This window comes from Argentina silus (genome assembly GCF_951799395.1).
Source record: "Argentina silus genome assembly, chromosome: 15".
In the NCBI taxonomy this organism is placed as follows: Eukaryota; Metazoa; Chordata; class Actinopteri; order Argentiniformes; family Argentinidae; genus Argentina; species Argentina silus.
Genome location: NC_139669.1, coordinates 1,777,968 through 1,801,908, shown reverse-complemented (window position 1 = coordinate 1,801,908; position 23,941 = coordinate 1,777,968). Strand labels below are relative to the sequence as shown.

At 44.2% G+C, this 23,941-nt stretch overlaps 3 protein-coding genes across 3 annotated transcripts in view; all 3 read left to right on the top strand.

The window, feature by feature from the left end:
- Positions 1-103: 103 nt before the first annotated feature.
- adgrg4a (adhesion G protein-coupled receptor G4a) lies at positions 104-12,338 on the top strand (the record flags this gene model as incomplete). The annotated part of the gene is made up of 22 exons (XM_083686859.1): positions 104-113; positions 248-344; positions 477-619; positions 2,374-3,000; positions 4,067-4,121; positions 4,611-4,768; positions 4,939-5,025; positions 5,275-5,382; positions 5,643-5,772; positions 7,160-7,266; positions 7,391-7,595; positions 7,773-7,938; positions 8,323-8,475; positions 8,872-8,991; positions 9,113-9,158; positions 9,350-9,453; positions 9,800-9,921; positions 10,151-10,419; positions 10,701-10,806; positions 10,973-11,253; positions 11,793-11,894; positions 12,190-12,338. The coding sequence occupies 22 exons, from the start codon at positions 104-106 to the stop codon at positions 12,336-12,338; spliced, it is 3,345 nt and encodes a 1,114-aa protein (XP_083542985.1).
- Positions 12,339-13,988: 1,650 nt separating this feature from the next.
- Positions 13,989-16,768, top strand: vgll1 (vestigial like family member 1). The gene is made up of 4 exons (XM_083685508.1): positions 13,989-14,322; positions 14,809-15,018; positions 15,151-15,528; positions 15,774-16,768. Exons 2-4 carry the CDS (start codon positions 14,829-14,831, stop codon positions 15,809-15,811), a joined length of 606 nt encoding a protein of 201 aa, XP_083541634.1. The 5' UTR covers positions 13,989-14,322; positions 14,809-14,828; the 3' UTR covers positions 15,812-16,768.
- A 5,925-nt stretch (positions 16,769-22,693) lies between these two features.
- The window catches only part of tmtops3a (teleost multiple tissue opsin 3a), a gene marked incomplete at both ends in the record, with an annotated part of 7,729 nt that continues 6,481 nt past the window's right edge, over positions 22,694-23,941 (top strand). Inside the window, one exon of the mRNA XM_083686858.1 lies at positions 22,694-23,072. Within this exon, the coding sequence (XP_083542984.1) occupies positions 22,694-23,072 (379 nt within the window). The remainder of the gene's footprint in view (positions 23,073-23,941) is intronic.

Below are 23,941 nucleotides of genomic sequence, written 5' to 3'. Positions count from 1 at the left end.
TGTTATAATCCCCATAACAGGAAAGAAAATTAGGTTAGGGAATTCACTGAGTAGATGCTGCCCTCTAGGGGTTTTTAAGTGCAACTAGAATTCTAAAGGAACAATGCCAACAAGTAAACGTACCATCTCCGTATTCACATCCTATTCCATAAGGTCAAGACAGACACTACCATTCTGGAAATTCAGAAGCAAAATAACCATACCTGTAGAATGTGTTTAATCCCAATGTGTTCCTTATCTAAGTCAGGGTCTGTAGAATTGAACCAACTTGTGGCACGAGAGCTGAATCAAACTGAATCTACCACTGTACACATCAAACTCTCCTCTCAGCCCTGTCCATCCAGGTGAGAATGAGAGGGAGCTTTCAGTACCAAGTTTCCTCTCCGAGCCTCTCCTGCCCAGCCCACGTAGAGTGGTGGGAAAGCTCCATGGGAATCCCCCCCTCCGACACTCCACATTCCTGCTGTGTGACGCAGGAGAGGAGAAGTCCTCTCTAAGGCCAAGGTGGTGGAGGACAAGGGAACACCACAGCTGCTGCCTACCTGGAGGACCCACAGTACGTCACCGCTGGCCTTCTCAGGTTCCCTCTGCTCCTGCCTGGGAGAGCAGAAAGCTGAGAGTGGGAGGGAGGGAGGGAGCAGGTGAGCCAATTTGAAGTAGATGAATATGGTCCTCTGTTTCAAACAAAAGCCTTGTGTATGCATCCACTGGGCTAGCCTTCTCACCTCCAGTACTGCAGATAGATACATGCATAATAGAAGAGGTACACCAGAATCAAGAACAAGATATTGACTTCATAAATGGTCAATTATCTATTCTGAACTGAGTAGGCATGATGATCCTTAAATAGTGCTTTTATAGCGCACACCTACACAATGACCACTAGATGGCGATAATCGGCTCAGGAGGCCAAAACTCCCCTGGGGATGAGGCTTCCAGACCCTCAGGAAAGCTAATTAGATTTGTTTGAAGAGTTATCAATAAACAGTCATTCTGAGCAGAGAATAGCACCAGCACTGTTTGCAGATCATTTATGGCTACATCCTGACATTAGAATGCACACACAGACACGGACACACACACACACACACACACACATAACTGCTATATAGTCAGACCGAACACGCTGTACCCAAACAAAAGGGTTTCATTAAATTCTATTCTCAATGAATAGAGTTTCTCAGCGTCTTATTTCATTACAAATTACCGTTATTGAACTACATTTCAGATGATTTTCTCGTCTTCTGCAATTTCGGTGTTGGGAATCTATGTTCAAACAATGTCCCTATTACGGTTCTGTATTAGAATCATAAATCTGTCTGAATGTGAACCTAAACGATGCAGGCAAACGTATGTACCGTAACTTGTCAGAAAACAAATGTTTTTTTTTACCGGGACACATTTATGTTTTACATTGTCAGGAGGCAGACGGTTTGTCAACACCCCAGACTCATTCTCCAGACATGTTTGGCAGTTGGTCCAATACCACTGAACAGGTGCATGTCATACAGTAAAACATAAACAAAAGCACTAAAACGTGGGTACATATGAAGCACACATGGACGTTAGGTAGACATCTTTAAAATATACACTTTCTTTTAAAAACCTGAGTTTTAGTTATAGTTGAGGTTACATGAGGTATGTTTATGGCTCCGCTTGTGATTAATGAGTAACTCAGGGTACAAAAGGGAGAGGGCGTGGTGGTCTGCTTATAGAGCAATCAGGTTCCTCTCACACAGAACAGAACAGGTGTGTGTCCCTGGGGGTCAACCTCCCCTTAACAGCCTCTGCTTCAGTCTTTTAGACCCTTTAGTTTGTTTCATATATCTAAGGACAAGCAGCGTCTCATTGGACTGCTCAGGGGGATGACACTGGTAAGTCATAGCTTTGATGATGTAGAGATGTTCATTATTGTTGGATTACTTTATGATGTGCAGATTCACTGTTCCTCTTTGATGACATGTTTCTATGTTGAAAGTTTTTTTTTTTTTTTTTTCACTCCTAGACTGCTGATGGATTCTGTCAGATGCCCCTGTTCCATAACTGTGTGTTTGTTGGTTCTGGCTACTGCCTGTATTTGCTACGGTATGGTTGTGATCCTTATAAAGTGATTAAGGGAACAATTGGCATTAGATTAGATCACAATTGTAGAGTATTTACTGGTTGTTGAGCTTGAATGATCAATACATTGACAGATCAGCTTGGGAAAGAGATGATTTTATCCTTTAGATGATATTTTCACGTTGAACGTTCTTTACCATCAGTGTTTGCTGAGCCCTCTTTACAACAACTTTAGCCACTAGTGGCTTCTTTCACATATGTAACTGCAGTCACCACCATAACTGTGAGATGCTCTCCCTCTGTCTTTGCCAGGCTCCCCCAGTCCCAGCCTGTGGGGTAAGAATGTGGTGTTCAGCGGCCGAAAGTGTGTGTGGCAGCTGGGCACGGGGTGTGTGGTGCCACCGCTGGAGAAGCTGAGTGTGTGTGTTGACCTGCGCCAGCAGTTGGAGCTGCCTGAGTGGACTGGCTTTGTGTACAAGGCGCGTGGCGAGAGGCAGGCGGAGCTGGGGCTGGCTGGCAAAGGAAAGCTGCTGGTGATCTGGCTCTTTGGGCAAGAGTGGAGCCAAGAAGTGAACCTGCCCCTGAATCACTGGCACAACCTCTGTCTCACCTGGTCCGGACACTCCCAGAGGCTCCGTCTGTATGTCAATGGGAGCAGTCGCCTGGAGGGTAATGTGAACACCACCCTGCCCCGGCGACTGGCCCACAATGGCACCCTTACCCTGGGGGTCAACCATAACTATGGGAATGGTGCATTGGTACCTATTGATGAGAGTAATTTTCTGGGGACCATGACCCTGTTTAGGATGTGGGGGTGGGAGAAGACAGCTGAGGAGATGAGGGTCCTCAGCTGTGCAGATGGGGATGTGGTGAGCTGGGATGCCCGCAACTGGGATTATAAAGACTGCCCACCTCACACTGACAGAAGCTTCAAGTGTGGTAAGTGTCCTTATTCTATTCTATTCTGTTCCTGTAATGTACTGAAGGAGGGTTCAAATGGTAGCATGGTTGACAGACCATTCCTTCCTTCTGCTGTAATGCACAGTAAGTACCTCATTGAGCCAACTTGAAGGACAGAAACCAAGCACAGCCAAACAGGCAATATCTGTGTTGTTTGCCTGCGGTAGTGGAACATGATTATACTGTATTTCATGCTCTGACTGGTTGGATGATCTAATTTCTCATGTCACAATTCTCAGCGTGGTCAAAGTACAAAATCAAATTGAGCATCAGCGTACGTAGCCATGCCATGCCGGTAATTCCACTGGAGGATATCATACACACATGGGTAAGATGATTATGATTAAGAATTGCTGTTTCAATTCCGTCAATGTGCCATAATAACAATATTGTTCAGTTACTGTATACAAACAAGTTGTCTTTTGTTTGTCATTTTCCATCAGCTGGGGAGCATTTTTTCTGGGAACGTTTCTGTGCATGACATCTATGTGTTATCTCCAAGGTAGTTTTATGCCTCAATTGAGATTGTAATTGTTATTGGAACATACATCAGCTCTTGCGTGTGTGTGTCTGTGCGTGTGTGTGTGTGTGTGTGTGTGTGTGTGTGTGTGTGTGTGTGTGTGTGTGTGTGTGCGTGTGTGCGTGTGTGCGTGTGTGTGTGTGTGTGTGTGTGTGTGTGTGTGTGTGCGTGCAGTGTATCCTACATCCAAATGAGCTTTGTCTAGACTTTGGATAGATATGGTTTCATACAACATAAGCCACGCTCAACGCCCAACTGTAACATTGATCATAACAATATTTGTTCATTTAAAAAAAATCTGATAAATGTTATAGTTAGACATTAAGAGTTCCTAATGTTGTATGTTCGATAAAGATTATGCTCAACTGACACTTACAAGTCTAGACAGTGCTCATTTGTATTGATGCTCATTGCTACATGCATCACTGTCATGTATTTACATAAAACCATAACTATATGGTACATTGGGAATAACCCATGGGGACATGTCCCTTGCTCTAATCTCTTATCTGTGTCTCCATAAAGACAGACCTGCCATGTGGGTAATAAGACCGCTGTGCGAGGCACAGAGGAAGCTCAGGTACGTCACTATCAAGGACTTCAGTTTGATTTTCCACGATGAGGGTTGCAATATCCTCAAAGAAACACTGAGCTGATAGCAACAATGTTGGAGGACTTCTCAGATAACGTGGTCATTCTAAAAGGAGACAGACTGTTTTTGAACATACCCTGTAAATCAAATAGCCTTTGAATCCAAACATGTCAAGGGCGCACACTTCTGAACTAAAAACATGAATATGCTTGATTCCAGGGTACCAGAACATCGCTGAACTTAACTGCGAACACGTGGTAAGATCAGAACTTAAAGGTCCAGTATGTACATTTTAGCTTGAAAATACAGCTGAATGGCCATGGTAAATTGGAAGCCATCAAGGAATGAGATCACATGATGATGTGTTGGTTCTCTCTGGTCTGATGTGTTGGTTCTCTCTGGTCTGATGTGTTGGTTCTCTCTGGTCTGATGTGTTGGTTCTCTCTGGTCTGATGCGTTGGTTCTCTGTGGTTGTAGTGTCCTTGGTTGCGGCTGTGTGGCCTCTGTGAGTGTGAGTCCTGAGACGGATGTCGGCCTGGCCCAGGCTGAGATCTCCACACGGCTGTGTCACATCTACCGTACTGACCTCTACACCCTGACCGCAGACCCCAGGAGCGTGAGTGTACGACCCATAGGTGGGTATATAGCGAAAAATAATATATACTCTCAACCCAAGTAGTAAAGTAAGGGTTTGATAAGGTGTAATAGAATATATTATACAAATAAACACATTGCAAACAGTACAGACGTGGTATGGTACATCTGAGAGGTGTGTGACTGTTAATATCTCCTGTGATATTTGCAGAGGCGTTTCACAAAGTGACAGACGTGCCACCCACTGTCACCGACACCACTGCGCCCATCGACACCACTACGACAGATCAGCGTACTGGTAAAAACAAAAACAACCACATCCAACACCGCCCCTCATATGTATCCTAGCAACATTCAAGCTAATAAAGTGAAAGACATTGACCTGAACTAGTTGATTATCCATCATTTACTCTCCAGATCATCCTAATGTAATATGCCCTCTATAACAACATGGAGCATAAATTGGCCAAACATGCCCCTGAAATTGACTATTACAAACTCCCTGGTCTATTGTAACGTATGTTAAAGCAGCTGGGTTTGTCTTTAGCCACAGTCTACAGCCCTTCTACAGAGACACCATCATTTGACATTCCTGTGGGACCCACAAGCATCTCAACGACCAGAGACGCCCTGGACTTCAACTACACTGCAGCAGGTCAGTCACAGCCCCTCCCTCATCAACGTTGAGTCTGCCAAAGGTGCTAAAGCTAAAGCTAACGCTACAAAAAGCAGAGGTTTTGTCTGTAATCAGTCCATTGTTTTCTTCCTTCAAGTTAGTGCAAATTAGGTTTGTTAGATCTGTCAGAGTTGATGTAGTCCAGGGTGAGAGTAGCCGTGTTATTGACATTACTGACTCCACCTGTACCTGTGATGCCCTACAGTCTATACAGACACCTTCTTCTGTCCCCTGTACAGAGCCAGGGAGCTGTCCCGAGGAAACCCTCCAGTCCATCTATGGTGTGTATGTGTGGCCTGCGTTGCATCCCACACAAACGTACTATATGACCTGTGAGAAGAACCCCTCCAAGAGAGCCAGCAGGCTGTGGTGAGATAGTTTTCTCTTACATAAGACTGTACGCTAAGCCCTAACCTTAATGCTAACCTTAACCATAGCCCTTACCCTCACCTTAACACTAACCCTAGCCCTTACCCTCACCTTAACACTAACCCTAGCCCGAGCCCTCACCTTAACACTAACCCTAGCCCGAGCCCTCACCTTAACACTAACCCTAGCCCGAGCCCTCACCTTAACACTAACCCTAGCCCTTACCCTCACCTTAACACTAACCCTAGCCCGAGCCCTCACCTTAACACTAACCCTAGCCCGAGCCCTCACCTTAACACTAACCCTAGCCCGAGCCCTAACCTTAACACTAACCCTAGCCCGAGCCCTCACCTTAACACTAACCATAGCCCTTACCCTCACCTTAACACTAACCATAGCCCGAGCCCTCATCCTAACACTAGTGTAGTATGTTATAGCTATATGCTACAGGTTTTGTTCATTGGTAAACATACCAAGGTTTGGAAAGGTCAGATACAATACAGTTCATCTTGTTCCTTCATGTTGTACTGTATATCCAGGCAAAATTAAATCATATTGATGTTCAATGCGTTATTTAAAACAAACAGTAACCGAGTCATCGTATATGACTTGCTGAGAACATATCTGTGCTCCAAAGAGTATTATTGGGTATCTACGTACTGTACTTACCTGGTCAGCACCTCAAGCTCTGGCTATACCCGTTTCCATAGAGACGGCTCAGTGAAGCCTTCCAGCATTGTATTGTATTTATATTGTGTGCTTAGTTCGAGTGTATTTTCGAGTTAGGAAGTTTATTGTATGTGTATAACAATGTTGAGGCCCCGTGTAAACCAAGAATCTGGCTGCTCTGCTCGCAGACTGTGAGACAATGAAGAACAGTGAGCCTGTTCCTTCCAGGCGCTCTTCCCTTCCTTCTGGGCCCACGGTCTCTCACCCACATAACTAACATTGGTAGCTCACCCACATCCAGACCAGCACTCCTTTGATTGAATTCTAATTCTAATGAAGGGTTCCATTCAATCTTCCTTAAATCATGTCTGACAACTCATGCAATTAATATTGTTTGAGACCACGCAAGTGCAATAACTGAATGATGGTGATTATCAGTTCTAGGACTCATGGACTAAACGGTTCTTGGCTCAGTGAATCACTGTTCCAACATTTATTAAGAGGCCTACGAGAATGTTTACTCCTATCTGTAGTACACACGCTTGTGGAGGATGAAGCATCAAAGGTTTTGATTATCATAATGAATGACACAAATTTGCGATTACAGTATACAAAAATGACCTCAAAGGCTAATGACTTCTGTACATATCAGAACAAGACAAAACTGATCTGATTATCCTTCTCCTCCCCCCAACATGTCCTTTCCTCTGGTCCGTAGTATGTTGGATGATGAGACTGAGAAGGCCAAGTGGGCTCTTCCTAAGATGAAGGCATGTAAGCAAATAGTCACCATCTCTGACCTGGACCAGATCACTGTCACTGCCAGTAAGTACCTCCCTGCAGTCTAAAACCAGTGACGCGGTTCTGAGGACGTCATCCATGCTACAGTGTACTACAGTACATGATATACACAGTTTAGAACGTGACAAACGTGTGTCTTCTCTCCCAGATAACTCGGTGGAGGTTGTGGAGATGATCGAGGAGCTGGTGACTGCCGAGGGACCTCTGAGTGACTCGCAGCTGGGCACGGTGGTGCAGAAGCTGGAGGAGGTGACAGGGGTCAGCACGGTGACCCCTGACCTCGGCAAAGACATTGTGAACATCATCGCAGACCTCCTGGGCTCCAGCTCTAACCTGTCTCCAGTGGCTAACAAGTGAGGGGGACAGGGACATCTGCTTGGATCAAGTTATCATCATTAAGTAATAAAGGTCATTGCGTGATCTAATCTCGATCTCCTTTGCTTCCATCACCGTTGCGTTTGTTCTCCTCCTGTGCTGCTGTCCTTTCGGGCGTCTCTGCCCCTCCTCTTCTCCACTCTTGTGGCCAACAGGATTCTAAATCTAACAGTCAGCATCGGAGACAGGATGGATTTCAGCGAGGACTCACTGAACGTGACTGTCCCCAGCCTGGCCCTCTCCATTATCAATGTGGATCCAGAGGGATTCGATGGCCTCACCTTCGGTGTGTCCTCCCTTTCAACCAGCCTTGTCCCAGAGGTGAGGTGAAGTTTGTCCAGCATAAGACTTGATTTGACTGACAGTAACATCACCCTGTAGCATAACAGCTCACAGATACTATATGCCCAGGCAGTCAGAAATACAGAGCATGTCTTTGGGTGAACTAGGAGTTCTGATTACAGGTCACAGTGATTGGTGTGAAACCGGACATGGCTTCTCAGAGTGACAACATAGCCTCTGGCGTCCATTGCTAGTTAACCTTCAACTAGGCAGAGAAACTAAATGTTAACAAAATCACGACCGTACGGAATTCAACTGTGTTACAAACGACGACACTAAACCTACAAAGTAATTATGTGTGACAGCTTTAAAACATTTTTTTCATCAGAATTCTTTCTGATCATCCACCTCTTTCTATTATAGATATTTGTCAACCAGGCTTTTGTGAGCCAGCCGTTCCCTGGCGCGGTGGCATCCATCTCCCTGCCCTCTGCCCTTCAGAGCTCCTTCCCCCAGGGTAATAGGACCAAACCACGCGTACAGTTCCACTTCTATGGCACAAAAGGGCTCTTCGAGGTACCTGCACTCCCAGAAACACTCTTGCACATCCAGATCTTCAAGTAGAGAGTTGATTTTCAGTTGTTTTGTACTGTTAGAAACAAAGAAAAAAATCTCACTTATCTAACTGATCTTGGGGGGGGGTATGAGAATTTTGAGCGTTCCAGATGTATGATTAAACCAAAACTCTTGAGAAATACTGTATGTTAAGTGTGGCTCGGGGACACCAGAGCATGACTCGTTCTGTATATTTAAGGTTACTAATTGTATACTTAGGTTATCCCACAGTATTATAAGAACAAGATGTTATTATGAACTCTGTGGTTTATCCACTGTGCCCTTCTTGTGAAGGAGAGCATGGGATACATTTACAACTGTTCTACCTTCATACAATGAAAAGTCTTTACTTCTCAGGGTCTAGAGAGCTACCGGACGCTGAATACATATGTGGTGTCTGCAAGTGTCAACAACAGCATCGTCAGCAACCTCACAGAGCCTGTGGTCGTGACACTTAGCCACCGGAAGGCCAAAGAGGTGACAAAACAATGACACATACAGTACTAGTGCCACCTTATCGATGACACATACAGTACTAGTGGCACCTTATCAATGTTTCTCCTTTTTAACCTACTGACACCCTCTGCTTCCCCATCAGCCAAATGACAAGGTGCAGTGTGTGTACTGGAACTTTCGGAAGAACAGTAAGTTCCTCATTGAGTGTGTGTGTGTGTGTGTGTGTGTGTGTATGCCTGTGTATGCCTGTGTGTGTGTGTGCCTGTGTGTGTGTGTGTGTGTGTGTGTGTGTGTGTGTGTGTGTGTGTGTGTGTGTGTGTGTGTGTGTCTGTGTGCGGCAGGGGTTTTACTCATTGAAGTGTTTGTGTGTGTGGATCAGATGGAACGGGGGGATGGGACGACCAAGGCTGTGTGACTCTAAACATCTCTGCCCATCAGACCACCTGTCACTGTAACCACCTGACACACTTTGCTGTGCTCCTGGTGAGTGAACTCAGCCTTCTACTGTACATGAGTGAAGAAAACATGTCTGAAACAGCAAGATATGAACATGAGCCATGAGTGACAGCTGATTCCTAGAGATAGCGTACAAGTCAATTACTGCAACGACTGTTTGAAATCGGAGGACGGGCTTATTGTAATGCATGGAATGGAATGAGAAATGCTATCAAATATGTGTTTGATACCATTCCTCATTCCATTCCATGCATTACAATGAGCCCGTCCTCTCATTTCTACCTCCTTACAGCTTGCAGTGATTTCCACCAGCCTCTATTGAGCTGCAAACTGTGTCTAGAATCATTGACTAGTGATCTGTGGTGTGTTACAGGATGTGTCCGGGACTCCTATCAGTGAGGCAGATGGACAGATCCTAACAGTCATCTCCTACCTGGGCTGTGGGGTGTCCTCCATCTTCCTAGGCATTAGTCTCCTCACCTACGTAGCCTTTGAGTGAGTGATCGTCTGGACCGATAAATGAGGAGGGAGGCTTGTTCTCTCTCTCCTTCTACTCTCTCTGCAACTCAAACTTCTTCTCTCTATCTTTCCATTTTTCTCTATCTATCATATCACTTTTCCCTCCCTTTTTCTCGCCTTCTCTTCTTTCCATCCATCTCCAAAACTCATTATCCTCTCCTCCTCTGCTCCCCTCTCCTCCTCTCCACCCCTCTCATCCACACAGGAAGTTGCGTAGAGACTACCCCTCTAAGATCCTGATCAACCTATCAGTGGCTCTGCTGGGACTCAACCTGATCTTCCTGCTCAACTCCTGGCTCTCTTCCTTCGGCAGCTATGGCCTCTGCATCGCCACGGCAGCCACAACACACTATTTCCTGTTGGCGTCCTTCGCCTGGATGGGCCTGGGGGCTGTTCACATGTACTTCGCTCTAGTCAAGGTCTTCAACGTTTATGTGCCCTACTACATCCTCAAGTTCTGCGCCATCGGATGGGGTGAGAATACAGAGGCAAACTGAGTATAGATGTGTACAGAATATACAGTAGCATGATGAATATAATTTTTTTCAACGTAACCCTTTCATTGCAGAGGTTCCAACCTCAGCTGTCGCAAGGAAATTGAAATATGTTCAGGAGAGAGTCACAAGGCCGATCCTTAGACTGTTGTCATGACATTGAAAAAAGGAGTGTGAATCCGTTCATAAGAGAATCTTCTTTTGAGCGTTTTCACATCGATCGCCTTTCCACTAACCCTGACGTTCTCTGTGTCCATACAGGCATTCCTCTGGTAATCGTCAGCCTAGTCCTGGCCATAGAGAAGGATGCCTATGGTAGTTCTCTTCCTGAAGACTCCATTGGTTCTATCCATGGCTCAGAGTCATTGTGAGTATGCTAGAGTACATGGCTACTGCCATACATCTTACCAGGGTAAATGGCAGTTCATCTGATACTGTACAAACTGGATATTCTGATTCATTCTCTCTCTCTCTCTCTCTCTCTCTCTCTCTCTCTCTCTCTCTCTCTCTCTCTCTCCTTCTCTCTCTCTCAGCTGCTGGGTGCAGAGCAGTGTGTTCTTCTATGTGACGGTGGTGGCGTATGTGCTTCTGATCCTGCTCTGTAACGTTACCATATTCATCGTGGTTCTGGTCCAGATCCGCCACATGCAGACCAATAAGCCCGCAGGGAACAACCGTGGTACCCTGGACAACGTGAGGGCAGTGGCCAGCCTGACCTTCCTATTGGGTCTCACCTGGCCAATAGCCTTCTTCACATGGGGGCCTGCTAGGCTGCCCATGCTCTACCTGTTCTCCATCCTCAACAGTCTGCAAGGTGAAGACTACCAACCATATGTCTGCTACAATGAAAGACAAATCATGGTCCAATCAATTCACTCCCTTTGGTGCCATGTGAGTGTGTTTATGTTGATGAGGGGAAAGGAGAGAGGAAAGGAGAGAGGAAAGGAGGGAAGGCAAGAGGAAATGAGGGAGGAAGAGAGAGAAATATTCCGGGCGCCAATTTGCTCGAGCAAATAGTGCTGAGCACAGCACATACTACCGAACAACTCAGAATACTCTACAGCATGATTTGTATTTTACCTTGTCTTTAACAATGTTTCGGAGAAAATGCTGATTATTCAACCAACGTTTTAGTAAACTGTCTGAAAATGCATTCGCCTATCATGGAAACGTGAGACTTAAATTTAAAACTAAATTTAAAACTCCCATTGGATTATTTCTCATTGTGTCTATTAGAGATATTAAAGTAAAAAAAAAAAAAAAAACTTTGCTCCCATTTTACACATTTTTGCATATGCAAATTGGAGCCGTGGATGTGTAACCTCCCCTCCCCTCTCCTCTGTTGTCCTGTAGGGTTCTTCATCTTCCTGTTCCACTGTCTGATGAAAGAGAACGTGAGGAAGCAGTGGAGAATCCACCTCTGCTGCGGCCGCTTCAGACTCAGTGAATACTCAGGTATGCACACTAGAGCCACCTCAGATACAGTATCCCTTCTGTCTATCTGAGAGGGGCTACAGAGCCTTGATTCCCCCTGGGACCATATATACTGAAAAATGTATGCACTCACTGTAATGTAAGTCACTTTGGATAAAAGAGTCAGTTAAAGGGCATATATATTATCTATTATTATTAGGATTACCATAGCCTTATAAGTACCTTATTGCCCCATATAACATTACAATAGCTCATAGCTCATTCACATCAGACGTGTTAGCAAGGTTGGTCAAATGTCTCCTTTGTACCTGTTCAGATTGGAGCCGCTCTGTGACGATGGGCGGCAGGTCCAAGCAGAACCAGCTGGTGCAATCTCCCTCTGTCAAATCTGCCAACACTAGCTCCAGTAGGAAGGTCTCTGACTCCTCCACTGACACTGGGCCAGTCCACCAGCAGGGGGCCTAACCTGGCCTCAGAGCAAAAGACACAGTGCTTGTGTCACAGTTGTGTCATAACACTCCACCTGGAGCGATGGGAACCCCCTGAGCACAGGGCAGCACAGCAGATGCATTGGCTCGGTCTGTTCAGCGTTACACTTTGAAAAAGTCCACATCTTCTACTCATATTTTCAGTTCATTACAGTTGTCACAATGGAATTAGGTAGCATTAAAATGACCAATGTTGTTTTCCGCAAACAACTCCTATACTGCCTCTGTTGTCTTAATTTTTTTGATAGATAGAAAACCTAATGGGTCTATTTGTACTCGTTCTGTTTTAAAGGCGACAGTGTCTATGGATGATATGTCATCCAATGTTTGTCTGACTGCTCTTTTGAGTCCACATTATGTCAATCAGTAGTTGAACGGTTGTTGTGTGAAATGCAATCCATTTTTGGTGCTTTGTGAACTCTCTCTGTCTGTCATGTTTCGTTTTTATTTCCAAGACGACCATTTTCAAGCCTTGACAAAAGGAGAATAGGAGTGACATTTCAATTGCCAGAGAACGCTCAACTGAAAAGATATTTCAAACCATTACACAAGACTTTGCTGTAAATACAGCCTTTCACCATTGTCACGGAGGGGGGGAATACAACTTTTCAAAACATCCATTATGTTTGCCTCTGGTACTTGCCATTAAAAACATCAATGTTGATGCTTTGCATGGAAAAGAATAGAAACACAATGTTTTCCTGGCCTTCTTTTCCTCCTTCTTAATTAAATACAGCTTCTGAATGAGCTTCTTCCACGCTCACCTTTAGAATCAACAATATAAACAGTATTCTGTTTCTGATCCTCCTCCTCCTCGTCATGTGGGATCAGCACAGGGTGTGGCTTAGGGCTGGAATGTGGATTTGCACAGACATCTGTGCGTGTGCGTGTGTCTGTGTCTGTGCGTGTGCGTGTGCGTGTGCGTGTGCGTGTGCGTGTGTGTGTGTGTGTGTGCTCACTCTGGGTCACTCCTGTGTTATCACTTTGCTCCACTCACACTGTTCACCACACACACACACACACACACAGACACACACACACACACACAGACACACACACACACACACACAGACACACACACACACACACAGACACACACACACACACACACACACACACACAGACACACACACACACACACACACACACACGCACACACACACACACACACACAGACACACACACACACACACACACACACACACACACACACACACACTTTATTCTATACTTATCTGATAATACTCGATCATGAAAATCTGTGTGTTCTGCTCTTGGTTTTAGAGAGCTCTTTGAAATTAAAATGCTACAATAAGCAGTCAATTCCTGAGTTGTCTTGGACAGTAAAGGAAAGGTTGAGATTAATAAAGAGCAATTCAGCAATGATCTATTTGGATTTTTTCATCAATATCTCACAGAAACATTTCCACTCATAGCCTACAGTAAAAAAAAATCTGATTGACAAATCCCTTCTACATGTCTTCCCCATCAACAGTTTTTTAAAAGTGTTTTCTAAAAGTCTAAAAACTTTATGACAGTGTGGTGCATTGAGGAATGTTTTCATTAGTTGCTGTTCAGGTGTGGAAGAACTGGCTGGATGACATTCTGTTCATACACCTACGACGTCTCGATCAGGCAAGCAGCGCGGACGGTAGGTCTGTTGAATGGGTGCGTGTTTTCTGACGAACATCTCCAATACACGAAGCGATTGACAGGGGGATTTAATTAATCTGGAAACTTTAGAGCAGGACAAGAAACGAATTTCGATAGATTTTATGAGTATTTTAGCAATGCCGTGTTGTTCTCAAACGTTTTGTTGAGTATATGTTGGCAACGGCATATGTAGGCATTGGAAAAGAGCCTCGTCTGCTGCGTCAGTCAACGCTAATTTCAAACAAACAACCATCAAGCCAAGGACGTGGTCTTTGGTCATCCTTGGTCAGAGGAACTCACCTGATCAGGTAAGGCAGAGTAAAAGTCGCATGCATTCATTTATAACAGAAACAAACTGGATATCTTAGGCTCCCTATTGATAATAGGCTTATTTAATTGTAAAATAACAAATAAAACATCATTATGGAAATGTCTATAATTCGGAGGTATTATTGGTGGTTCTGCTGGTTTTATACTGTCTGTATATTGTCGTAATGATATCGTCGTGGAATTAGCATAGTTTTTACTGAATGCACAAGACACCATCGCTCTCATGGCCATATCTATTTCAAAAGACAGTTGTCGCACAAGTGCAAACTCTCAGTGATTAGTAACCAATGTGGAACTATAGTTTATAGCACACAAAATAACAAAAATAGACAAAAAGGAGTTACAGAAATCACAATGCAAATTACACAAACAATCTCAGAACTCCACGGACGCACAGATTGTTTTTGTCCCTGATGTCAACACACAGTTCCCTCTAACCATTGTGCTCCACCTGGTCTCCCCAGAGTCTAAGCTGAGCCCAGCCATGGCTGGGCGTTCTGGCAGCCCCACAGCTGTGAAGACAGAGGAGCAATCTCAGAGTGTCGTCTTCACCTACTTCCAGGGTGACATAAGTAGCATGGTGGATGAGCACTTCACCCGAGCTCTCAGCAAAACCAGCAAGACCAAGTCGGCCAGTGGGAAGAGCAAAAAGGGCCGCAAGTCTGTCAAATCTGGTGAGTGAATTTTTCATCCTTCTGAACTTAGTTCATATGCTATTATCACCTGCTGCTGCAGTGCATACTGTAGAAGTAAACAGGTGTGTTCAGTGACCCTTGGTACATTAGCCTCTCACATTGTTCTTTCAGAGGATGCTAATTCTTGTCAGTGGAGTGTTCCTTCCTGGTCTGACGGCCCCATCACTGGACGACTTCAGCTGAACGCCAAGGAGCCCCACTCCAGCCTCCCCCTGGCCCTCAGCTCCCCAGACAACGCCCCCAGGCCTTGGCCCTTCGCCCCCAGACAAGGAGGTGGTCTGGGGCTGACTCCCATGACATACTCCCATGTCATGTCTCCTGAGGGTTTGAGTGTGACAGGGCAGCAGTATACCAACTCCCTGCTCAACCTTCTCCACAGCGACCGGGCGGAGGTGGCGTCAGGCTCCAAGCCGGACCTCCTGCCCAGCTGGACGGGCCATCCAGGCTTTAGGGACCCCATGAACCCTGCTGCTATGGGCCTCGACTCTGGTACGGTTGCATCTACACAAACCCCTCAGTCACATCCACGTGTGAGGAGGGAGGGAGACCTCTCTCTCTCACACACATATATTTCACTGAGTAGTTACTGGACATCACTAATTCAGAAATGGGAATTTCTGTTGATAAAAGAGGTTTCCTTTGTCTCAAATTGACATGTTATTTTATGGTTTGCTAGTGTGAGTATTTACAGCAGTTGTTGTGCAATGATTCTAAGTCTGTTTTCCCTCTTTTAGGAATAGTTCCTGAGAAGAAGGACCTGTATTGGTATTAAAGGGAGCGTGACCGCGGGAGAGGAAAAGAGAGGAGCACAACACAACCTCTGCTTAGTTATGTCATCCGACAGATTCTTACCAGACAGGCCACCACTCACCCAGATCAAGGAAGTAGCAGTAGTTCTCCCCACTGTTCCCCTATGACGGATTTCTTCAGTACCTCAAAATGCAACATCTGGAACTGTCTCTCAGAGAGCTAGCACTCTCTGACTAACCTGTTTGCAAACCGGATCATAATTCACCTGCCAAGCACCAGGGGAACAGCCAGCGCGCTGCCTTCTGCAATAAGTTAGCATTTGGACAGATGAAGAGAGGGAGCATGTGAGAGAAAGACAAATTGCATGCCTGTGAGCTTGCAAAGAAAAGGCGTTAGAGAGAAGGCATTATTAGATCAGTGTTCAAATTACTAGATTACTAGTTATTGTTTTATGGAAGCATTAATGTGTTCATTAATGTATGTTATTTACTTTGATGTTTGGAGTGGGTTTGGATGTTTTTGAAGTTGCTGTGTGAATGATCATAACTCTTTGTTTGTCTGTCAATGAGTTTCTGCTCAGAAGATGAACATGCAGTCGATTAATGAGCAATCAAAAACATGAAAATGTGTCTATATGTGAGGTTATTGTAATTCAAATATTGCTGTAGTCTTCTGAGGTCTATCTTGTTCGTATTGACATATTGGGCTTTCACCTTTTAAAAAAACAAGTTATGGCATATGTGTGATTAAACGTACAGTAACAGACTTCAGTCTTAATGAAGGGGGAAAATAGTAAACTGGATTAGATAAGATAAGAAACAGCATGTGCCTGCAGGAACAGACCAAGAGCCATGAAGAACTAAATGTTACCATACTGCCACCCTGTGGCTGAGAATAGGAAGAGTGGAAAGGTGCAAAATGCTATGCTTTAAGTGTGTGAAAATGACTATTAGAATATAAAAGGATTGTGTTTCTCATGTATTTTTGTTGTGAATATTTTCATTATGTTCACAATGGATTTATCCTCAATAATATAAAGAAAATATATTTCAATATTGTTTTACCAAACTTTGGTCAGAGAATCTCAACTGTTGGTTCAAAATGGCAACGACAAACCATCCTTTCAGTCCTGTAGTAAACTTTTTTTGTGGCACTTTACTTTAAGGTCTTAAACCTCACTTACATGTTCCTATCCAGTGGCACTACAGAGATGGGAGTGAAACAAATGATCGTTGTTGAAGTTGCATTGTGTTTCTAACGTAGAACCGGCAGATTGTGCAGGGAGATGAAAGAGGGTCATGAGGGGGAGCCTTTAAGGCCACTTTATAGTGTCACTCAGACGGTGAGAGGCCCATTCCAGCTCTCCGCCATCATCCTTTGCCATCCTGAGTAAAGTTTGGACGACACCGTCTCATATAATGTAATACAGTAAGTGCCTACCGTCCTTATGGACAGTTTGTGAAGACATACCACTCATGCCCCATGCCTAATGCTCTGGGTTCTATGCCCCATGCCTAATGCTCTTGGTTTTATGCCCCATGCCTAATGCTCTGGGTTCTATGCCCCATGCCTAATGCTCTGGGTTCTATGCCCCATGCCTAATGCTCTGGGTTCTATGCCCCATGCCTAATCCTCTGGGTTCTATGCCCCATGCCTAATGCTCTTGGTTCTATGCCCCATGCCTAATGCTCTTGGTTCTATGCCCCATGCCTAATGCTCTGGGTTCCATGCCCCATGCCTAATGCTCTGGGTTCTATGCCCCATGCCTAATGCTCTTGGTTCTATGCCCCATGCCTAATGCTCTGGGTTCTATGCCCCATGCCTAATGCTCTGGGTTCTATGCCCCATGCCTAATGCTCTGGGTTCTATGCCCCATGCCTAATGCTCTGGGCTCTATGTCCCATGCCTAATGCTCTGGGTTCTATGCCCCATGCCTAATGCTCTGGGTTCTATGCCCCATGCCTAATGCTCTGGGTTCTATGCCCCATGCCTAATGCTCTGGGTTCTATGCATCATGCCCAATGCTCTGGGTTCTATGCCCCATGCCTAATGCTCTTGGTTCTATGCCCCATGCCTAATGCTCTGGGTTCTATGCCCCATGCCTAATGCTCTGGGCTCTATGTCCCATGCCTAATGCTCTGGGTTCTATGCCCCATGCCTAATGCTCTGGGTTCTATGCCCCATGCCTAATGCTCTGGGTTCTATGTTGTTTATTTTATTTTCTCTCAACTTCCCTTCCTCACACTAACTTACATTGAATATCTAGACCGACAAGTTCTGCCATTTACAGTCTTTGTAATGGCTGTTGTACTTAGGCAGAGGACTTAATTGCACCACTCAGAGACACAAATTTAAATCCAAAAGAATAGTCTTTACTTTCAAAAAAGGTACACAGGTTGGCAGTCAATGGGTAAAACAGATAATCCAGTAGGTTTTCCAGTAAGTAAGGCAAGGCAGGGTTCGATACACAGGTAATCAATCAGAATGCAGGCATATAATCCGTCAGGGAGATGGCAACAGGGAACGTCAGGAAAACCAGCAAAGATCAAAAACAAAAAACACTCGTAAAGATTGCTGGTAATCTTGACACAAGGGACAAAGACGAACTGGCACAGAGACAGGGGAACAATCCCACAGGTGGGAAACACACAAGGGCAGGTGGTGAAGTGTCTGAAACGAGAGACAAGGTGAGGAACACAAAAATAAACAGGAAACAATAAATGAATAACATGAAACAAAGACAAACATAAACTATGAAACAGGACGAGACATTACAGTCTCTTGATGTCACTAAAATGACTGTGACAAGAGAAAAAAAACTGTCTTGTTCTTGGTTTTTTTCATCAACAGAGAGAATTCTACCTCTCGTTCTGACCTTGAATTTTTAGAAGACAAGCTTTTTGCAGACAACACAAAGGAAGGAAGAGAAAAACTGAGAAATAAACAATATCCCCCTGCAGCTAAAATATGTCAAGGGGCTGATCAGTGTGTTTTCAGTTTGGACTCTTTTTGCTTCAATCAGGCACCATACCTGGAGGAGCCCTTGTGTGAGTCTTACACACTACCTACAGTACCGCACCTTCTCACTTCTCAGAAAAACAACACACCTTTGAAACTCATAAAACAACAATCTAAAGGCTCTCGCTTTTCTGCCTTCACGTTGGAACCATTTCCACTACTATCATTGCCCTATCCGCTTGTAATGAGATTGCAGCTGCCCATGCGTAACACATGGTAATACATATCTGCTTGGCTTGTTACTGTCTACCCCCCACCGGCCCACTTCTGATTCAGACTAGGAACCATGTTGAGGTCCAGCCCTCACCACAGGGTCCATTCATAGCCGCAGATGGAGGAACAGATCTCCCCATGCCTGCTTGTGGATTATTGATGGCTACTTTCTAATATTAGCTCAATCCCATCTGGTGCTGCATCAACTATGGTCCACATTTAAAAGAGGCAGAGCCTGGACCAGGCAATCCCTTCATCATCACCAACTAACACACACATGCACAAGCACACACACACACACACACACACACACACACACACACACACATACACACTGATGCACACACACCACTGATACAGTACAGTCATGCAGTTGTTCCTTACTTTTAACACCAATAGAACACTAAGATTTCCATCTACAACATAAGACATCTCACCAATGTTCCCTCTAATTTTTCATGTGTCTGGGCATACACACAAGCTCCCTGAGCACATTGAGGACCACTGTGAGCAACATCAGATGTGCACGCTGTGGCCACACACCAGTATCACACCTGTTCAAAACCTTGGATCATAGCAAGTTACATGGCTTATTAAAAGAATCAAATTACAGCAGCAATTTTCATTAGTTTACTTTTAATATAAGCGATTTGGCCCACTTAAAATGAAAAAGACAAAAATCTTGTTGTTCATGAGATGTATAGTATGTTATATGTTATATGTGAGAGTCCTGCTTTGGCCATGGGAAGAGTCCTGCTTTGGCCATGGGAAGAGTCCTGCTTTGGCCTGGCTGTGGTCCAGTTGTGGCCTGGCTGAGGGTCCTGTTCTGGAAAAAAATGAGACATATACACCTTTCAGACATAACATTTTGTTCACATTAAAACATTCACATTTTGCTCAATGACATGTGCTGTAGCTTGTGATACAGTGTAAATTCCTGTAACTCTTTGTCTGTAAAATATCTAATTACACAGTTTTTTTATTAGCATTTCTACTACCCATAAATTATCTAGTAGTAACAGCATTTAATGATTAATATCCATAAATAAAAAATCTTAATAAATGTCACTAGAATATGCACACATTTTGACTTTAATTTTACCTTATTTTTCACGTCTGTCCTTCTCACTTCAATGGTTGTACACTTTGTCCAGGTTGATGGCTTCGTCTACTTCTTGCTTTGACTTTATGCGCATCAGCTGGTCCAAATGTGCCACTTCAAGACGATTTCTGGATGCTGTTTTGATATGATTCATTAAACTAAATCCTCTTTCACAATCTGCACTGGAAGCTTGAAATGTAGCACAAATATGCTGCGCTACGCAGCAACTGGCGGCAAATTCAAATGTGCGTAACGCAGCAACCGGCGGTAGATGCAATGCTGCGTAGCGCAGCATCCGGCACAAATGGGTTAACTCCGCCGCATTGTTGTTAGCTAGCTAACCTGCATGGTGCGTATGGGCAGGGCACATATGCAAGCACTATCAATGCTATGATTGGCTGCGTAGCGTAAGTAAACCTTATCGTATCATTGGCTGGACACCTGTCACTCACTGTGTTACATTGAAAAATGGTACAAAAAACACATTATTGGTCTAATTAATTAGATTAGATTAGGTCTAATATTAGATATTAATTAATACGTTTATGGTGAATTTTATTTTATGCGCTGCATAGATTTTCTTGTGCGCTGAGAATGTGCGAGCAGTGCGCGATTGCACAGGCGCGCAGCTTAGAGGGAACTTTGCATCTCACCATATCTGAACACATGCTACACTTTGTAGAGAAAAGTCTACATCAGTTCATGACTTCTTTTTTTTTTTGAGTTTTGTTTTCATATTCTGAATCAAGGCAAGAGGAGCGTGCAGATGTCTTTGAGGTGATGATCTCCGTCCTTTGGTACTTCAGCAGTGTGATTGATTCACTACCATCTGCCTTTGTCAAAGCCTTTTTCAAAGAGAATCCATCCAATCAATGTGTAGGGCTCGCTCTTTTCCACATTCAGTTCATCTGTGAGTCAAAAGCTAGCCCTGAGTGGCATCTCATTCAAAACCCAAAGGGTTTTACCAGTCTGAGTTCTGGATAAAGGCAGGTGCCGATCAAGAGCACCTGTATGAATCTCACTGACTCATACTGTCAATGGATCAAATATCAAATCAGTGACAAGGAGCATCCAACATGCTGGAAATCCAGCGATAGGCATTCAGAGGACTTAAGGGGTTTCTTCATAATAACTTCTAAAGCACACACTCTCTTCTCTGTAAATGGATTTTCAGCACACCAGTATTAGGGAACGGTAGACATTGTTCCTGCAGATGAGCCACCCACTCAGGCTTTAAGCCTTCAACCCACTCCCCCTTGTGTCAGTCTTAATCAGACTGATCTAAGGACCCCTGGGAGGGGGTGGGGTTGGGTTGAGTGGCCAGTTGTGCCTATCGACCGTCCCATCAGATTCCAATGCAGCTGACTGAAGAGAGAGAGAGGAGGATTAGGTGTCAATACCTGCAGCGAGGGTTCATGATCGACCATGAGGCCATTGACACACAGCGTCACAGAGATATCAGGATATCCCCTGATGCTGACCATCCAATTAAGGCCGCTGAGATCACTCACCCTACAGGTCACTCACCAATCCAGTGAAACAGTGTACACAATTCAGAAGCACAATTCTTCTGTTCAGGTAGAGTGATATCCATGAATTATTGAAATTGTAATACATGGATATCACTCTACCTGTTAAAAATGAGTTTAATGAAATGGAAAAGAAATAAACAAATGAACAACAAGCTCTGATAGATGCGACAGTAGGCCTGCACACGTACATGTTGTGGCACACTGCAGGAGGCCGTGTGATAGATGAGAATTATGCTGCATAATAGCAGGTGTGAACCGTTCTTTGTCTGTGACATACTTTTAGGAGTAAGAACCTTACCTGGATGCCGGGCGAGTGCTGCTAAAATAGCGTTAGAGAATGCCATATACATTAATCAACAACATAATGAATGTCATTGGAATAATGCCGTAGCGGCCTGTGGTTTTGGTGGCCTAGATTGGATCCCAATCACATTAATAAGCACTTCAAAGCTTCAAAGTTGTTTGTCCTGCGTCAATAAAAACACTCAATACAATGGACTTGTTGCATGTGCTTTAGCTGGCCTAGATGTGAACCATGTCAAATCAATACCTTCTTCGCAAAGCGCTAAACAACATCTAATAAACCATTTGTTCTATATCCGGAAGGTTCAAACTGTGTAATCTACACAATATAAAGAGTAAATGTGTAGTAAATGTGTAGTAAATGTGTAAAAACGTACTTTTCTAAATTAAATATGGTGCACCATTAACAGTGTCACAGGTGTTGCGCTCCCCACTGGCAACTGGATCATTGGTCGACCTAAATAAAGCCGTTATGATAATTAGCTGCAGTCCACACCACACATTGCATAAGTAACCTCGCAGACATAAAAGAAGCTGAATGTCATTTTTAATGCACACAACGTAGGCCACACAACGTAGGCTAGCAGAGGAGAGAGGGTGATTAAATGGAAGTTCTCCGTTCTTTGTTACCAAGCGACTGTTGGAGAGTTCTTGGCGCCTACTCTGCGGGAGTTTGAGTTAATAAGCGAGTCGGCTTATCAAGTTCCCAGTCTACTTGGCGGGCGCTCACGGTACTATGGTTGTCCACATACGGAGTCTGAATATCAGCACCACCGACAGCTCCTTTTCCAACCTCAGCACCAATGTTAGTGTTCGGGACACCTTGGTGCCCCCGGACACTTTCGGCCTGAGTAGGACTGGCCACACGGTGGTGGCAGTATGTCTTGGGCTCATTTTGGTCCTGGGACTCCTCACCAATCTCCTGGTCCTGCTGATCTTCGCCAAGTTTCGGTCGCTCTGGACGCCCATCAACCTCATCCTGTTGAACATCAGCTTCAGCGACATGCTCGTATGTATTTTAGGGACTCCGTTCAGTTTCGCGGCCAGTCTCCATGGGAGATGGCTTGTCGGATACCATGGTTGCAAGTGGTACGGATTCGCCAATTCGCTCTTCGGTGAGTGTTTTTGTGTGCAATATTTAATTCAACGAGCGATTAATTTAGCACGTGGTAATATTCTCAAAGTGAATTAACCAACAAATGAAGTGTTTCAGGCAGAGAAAATAAGTTCCTGTTAGTACTGGTATTATACTTCGTAAAACATTGCAGTATTCTCCTCTAAAAAAACGACGTAATAACTTTATGTCACTAGTCAAACGTAGTCTAAAGCAAAGCCACATATATCACTAGAAATATGTGAACTCGTCGCTCAAAGTCATTTGGGAAAGTACGAGAAAACCCTAGGCTATTCCATATTTCATTAGGATTTTATGACAGTATATTTTTCATGACAATCTAATTGAATTCATATATTGATGGTATTTTAACCATTTCAATTAACCTACATTTGAATGTGGATTACTGGATCACTCATGAAAATAACATATTTGCCCACAGCTTCTACAGGAGACATTTTACATTACTTTTTGACACTAAATGCATTCGTTTCTGGGAAGAATTTCTATTTGCACTTGAATTGCATAAATGTAAGACCTTTGCATAGGACCTTGAAAATTAAAAGGATACCATGTGGCAGTTCTATTGACACTCGATCAGACATCCCATTCTGAGGTGAATCAGTGACCAAAACACAATCATACATTATTTAGTAGTCTAGGCTACTCTGCAGCTCTCTTCAAAAGTTAAAGAATTACAAGTATTTCTCAGAATATATATGCTTGGCATTATGCACCACAAGGCACTTAGACATGCCATCATCTGAAGAATCTTATTTTGTCCTCATTTAATTCAGGTGGACTCTGGGGTGCTATTTGGTGACTTACTGTGGTTGAATGAATGGTTGAATTGAATGGTTGAATCTTGCA

Excerpts from the sequence above, each read along its gene's own strand:
- vgll1 (XM_083685508.1), top strand. The coding sequence starts at position 14,829 with ATGGCTGGGCGTTCTGGCAGCCCCACAGCTGTGAAGACAGAGGAGCAA. Across the intron at positions 15,019-15,150 it reads CCGCAAGTCTGTCAAATCTG|AGGATGCTAATTCTTGTCAG; the intron begins GTGAGTGAATTT and ends TTGTTCTTTCAG. Across the intron at positions 15,529-15,773 it reads TGCTATGGGCCTCGACTCTG|GAATAGTTCCTGAGAAGAAG; the intron begins GTACGGTTGCAT and ends TCCCTCTTTTAG.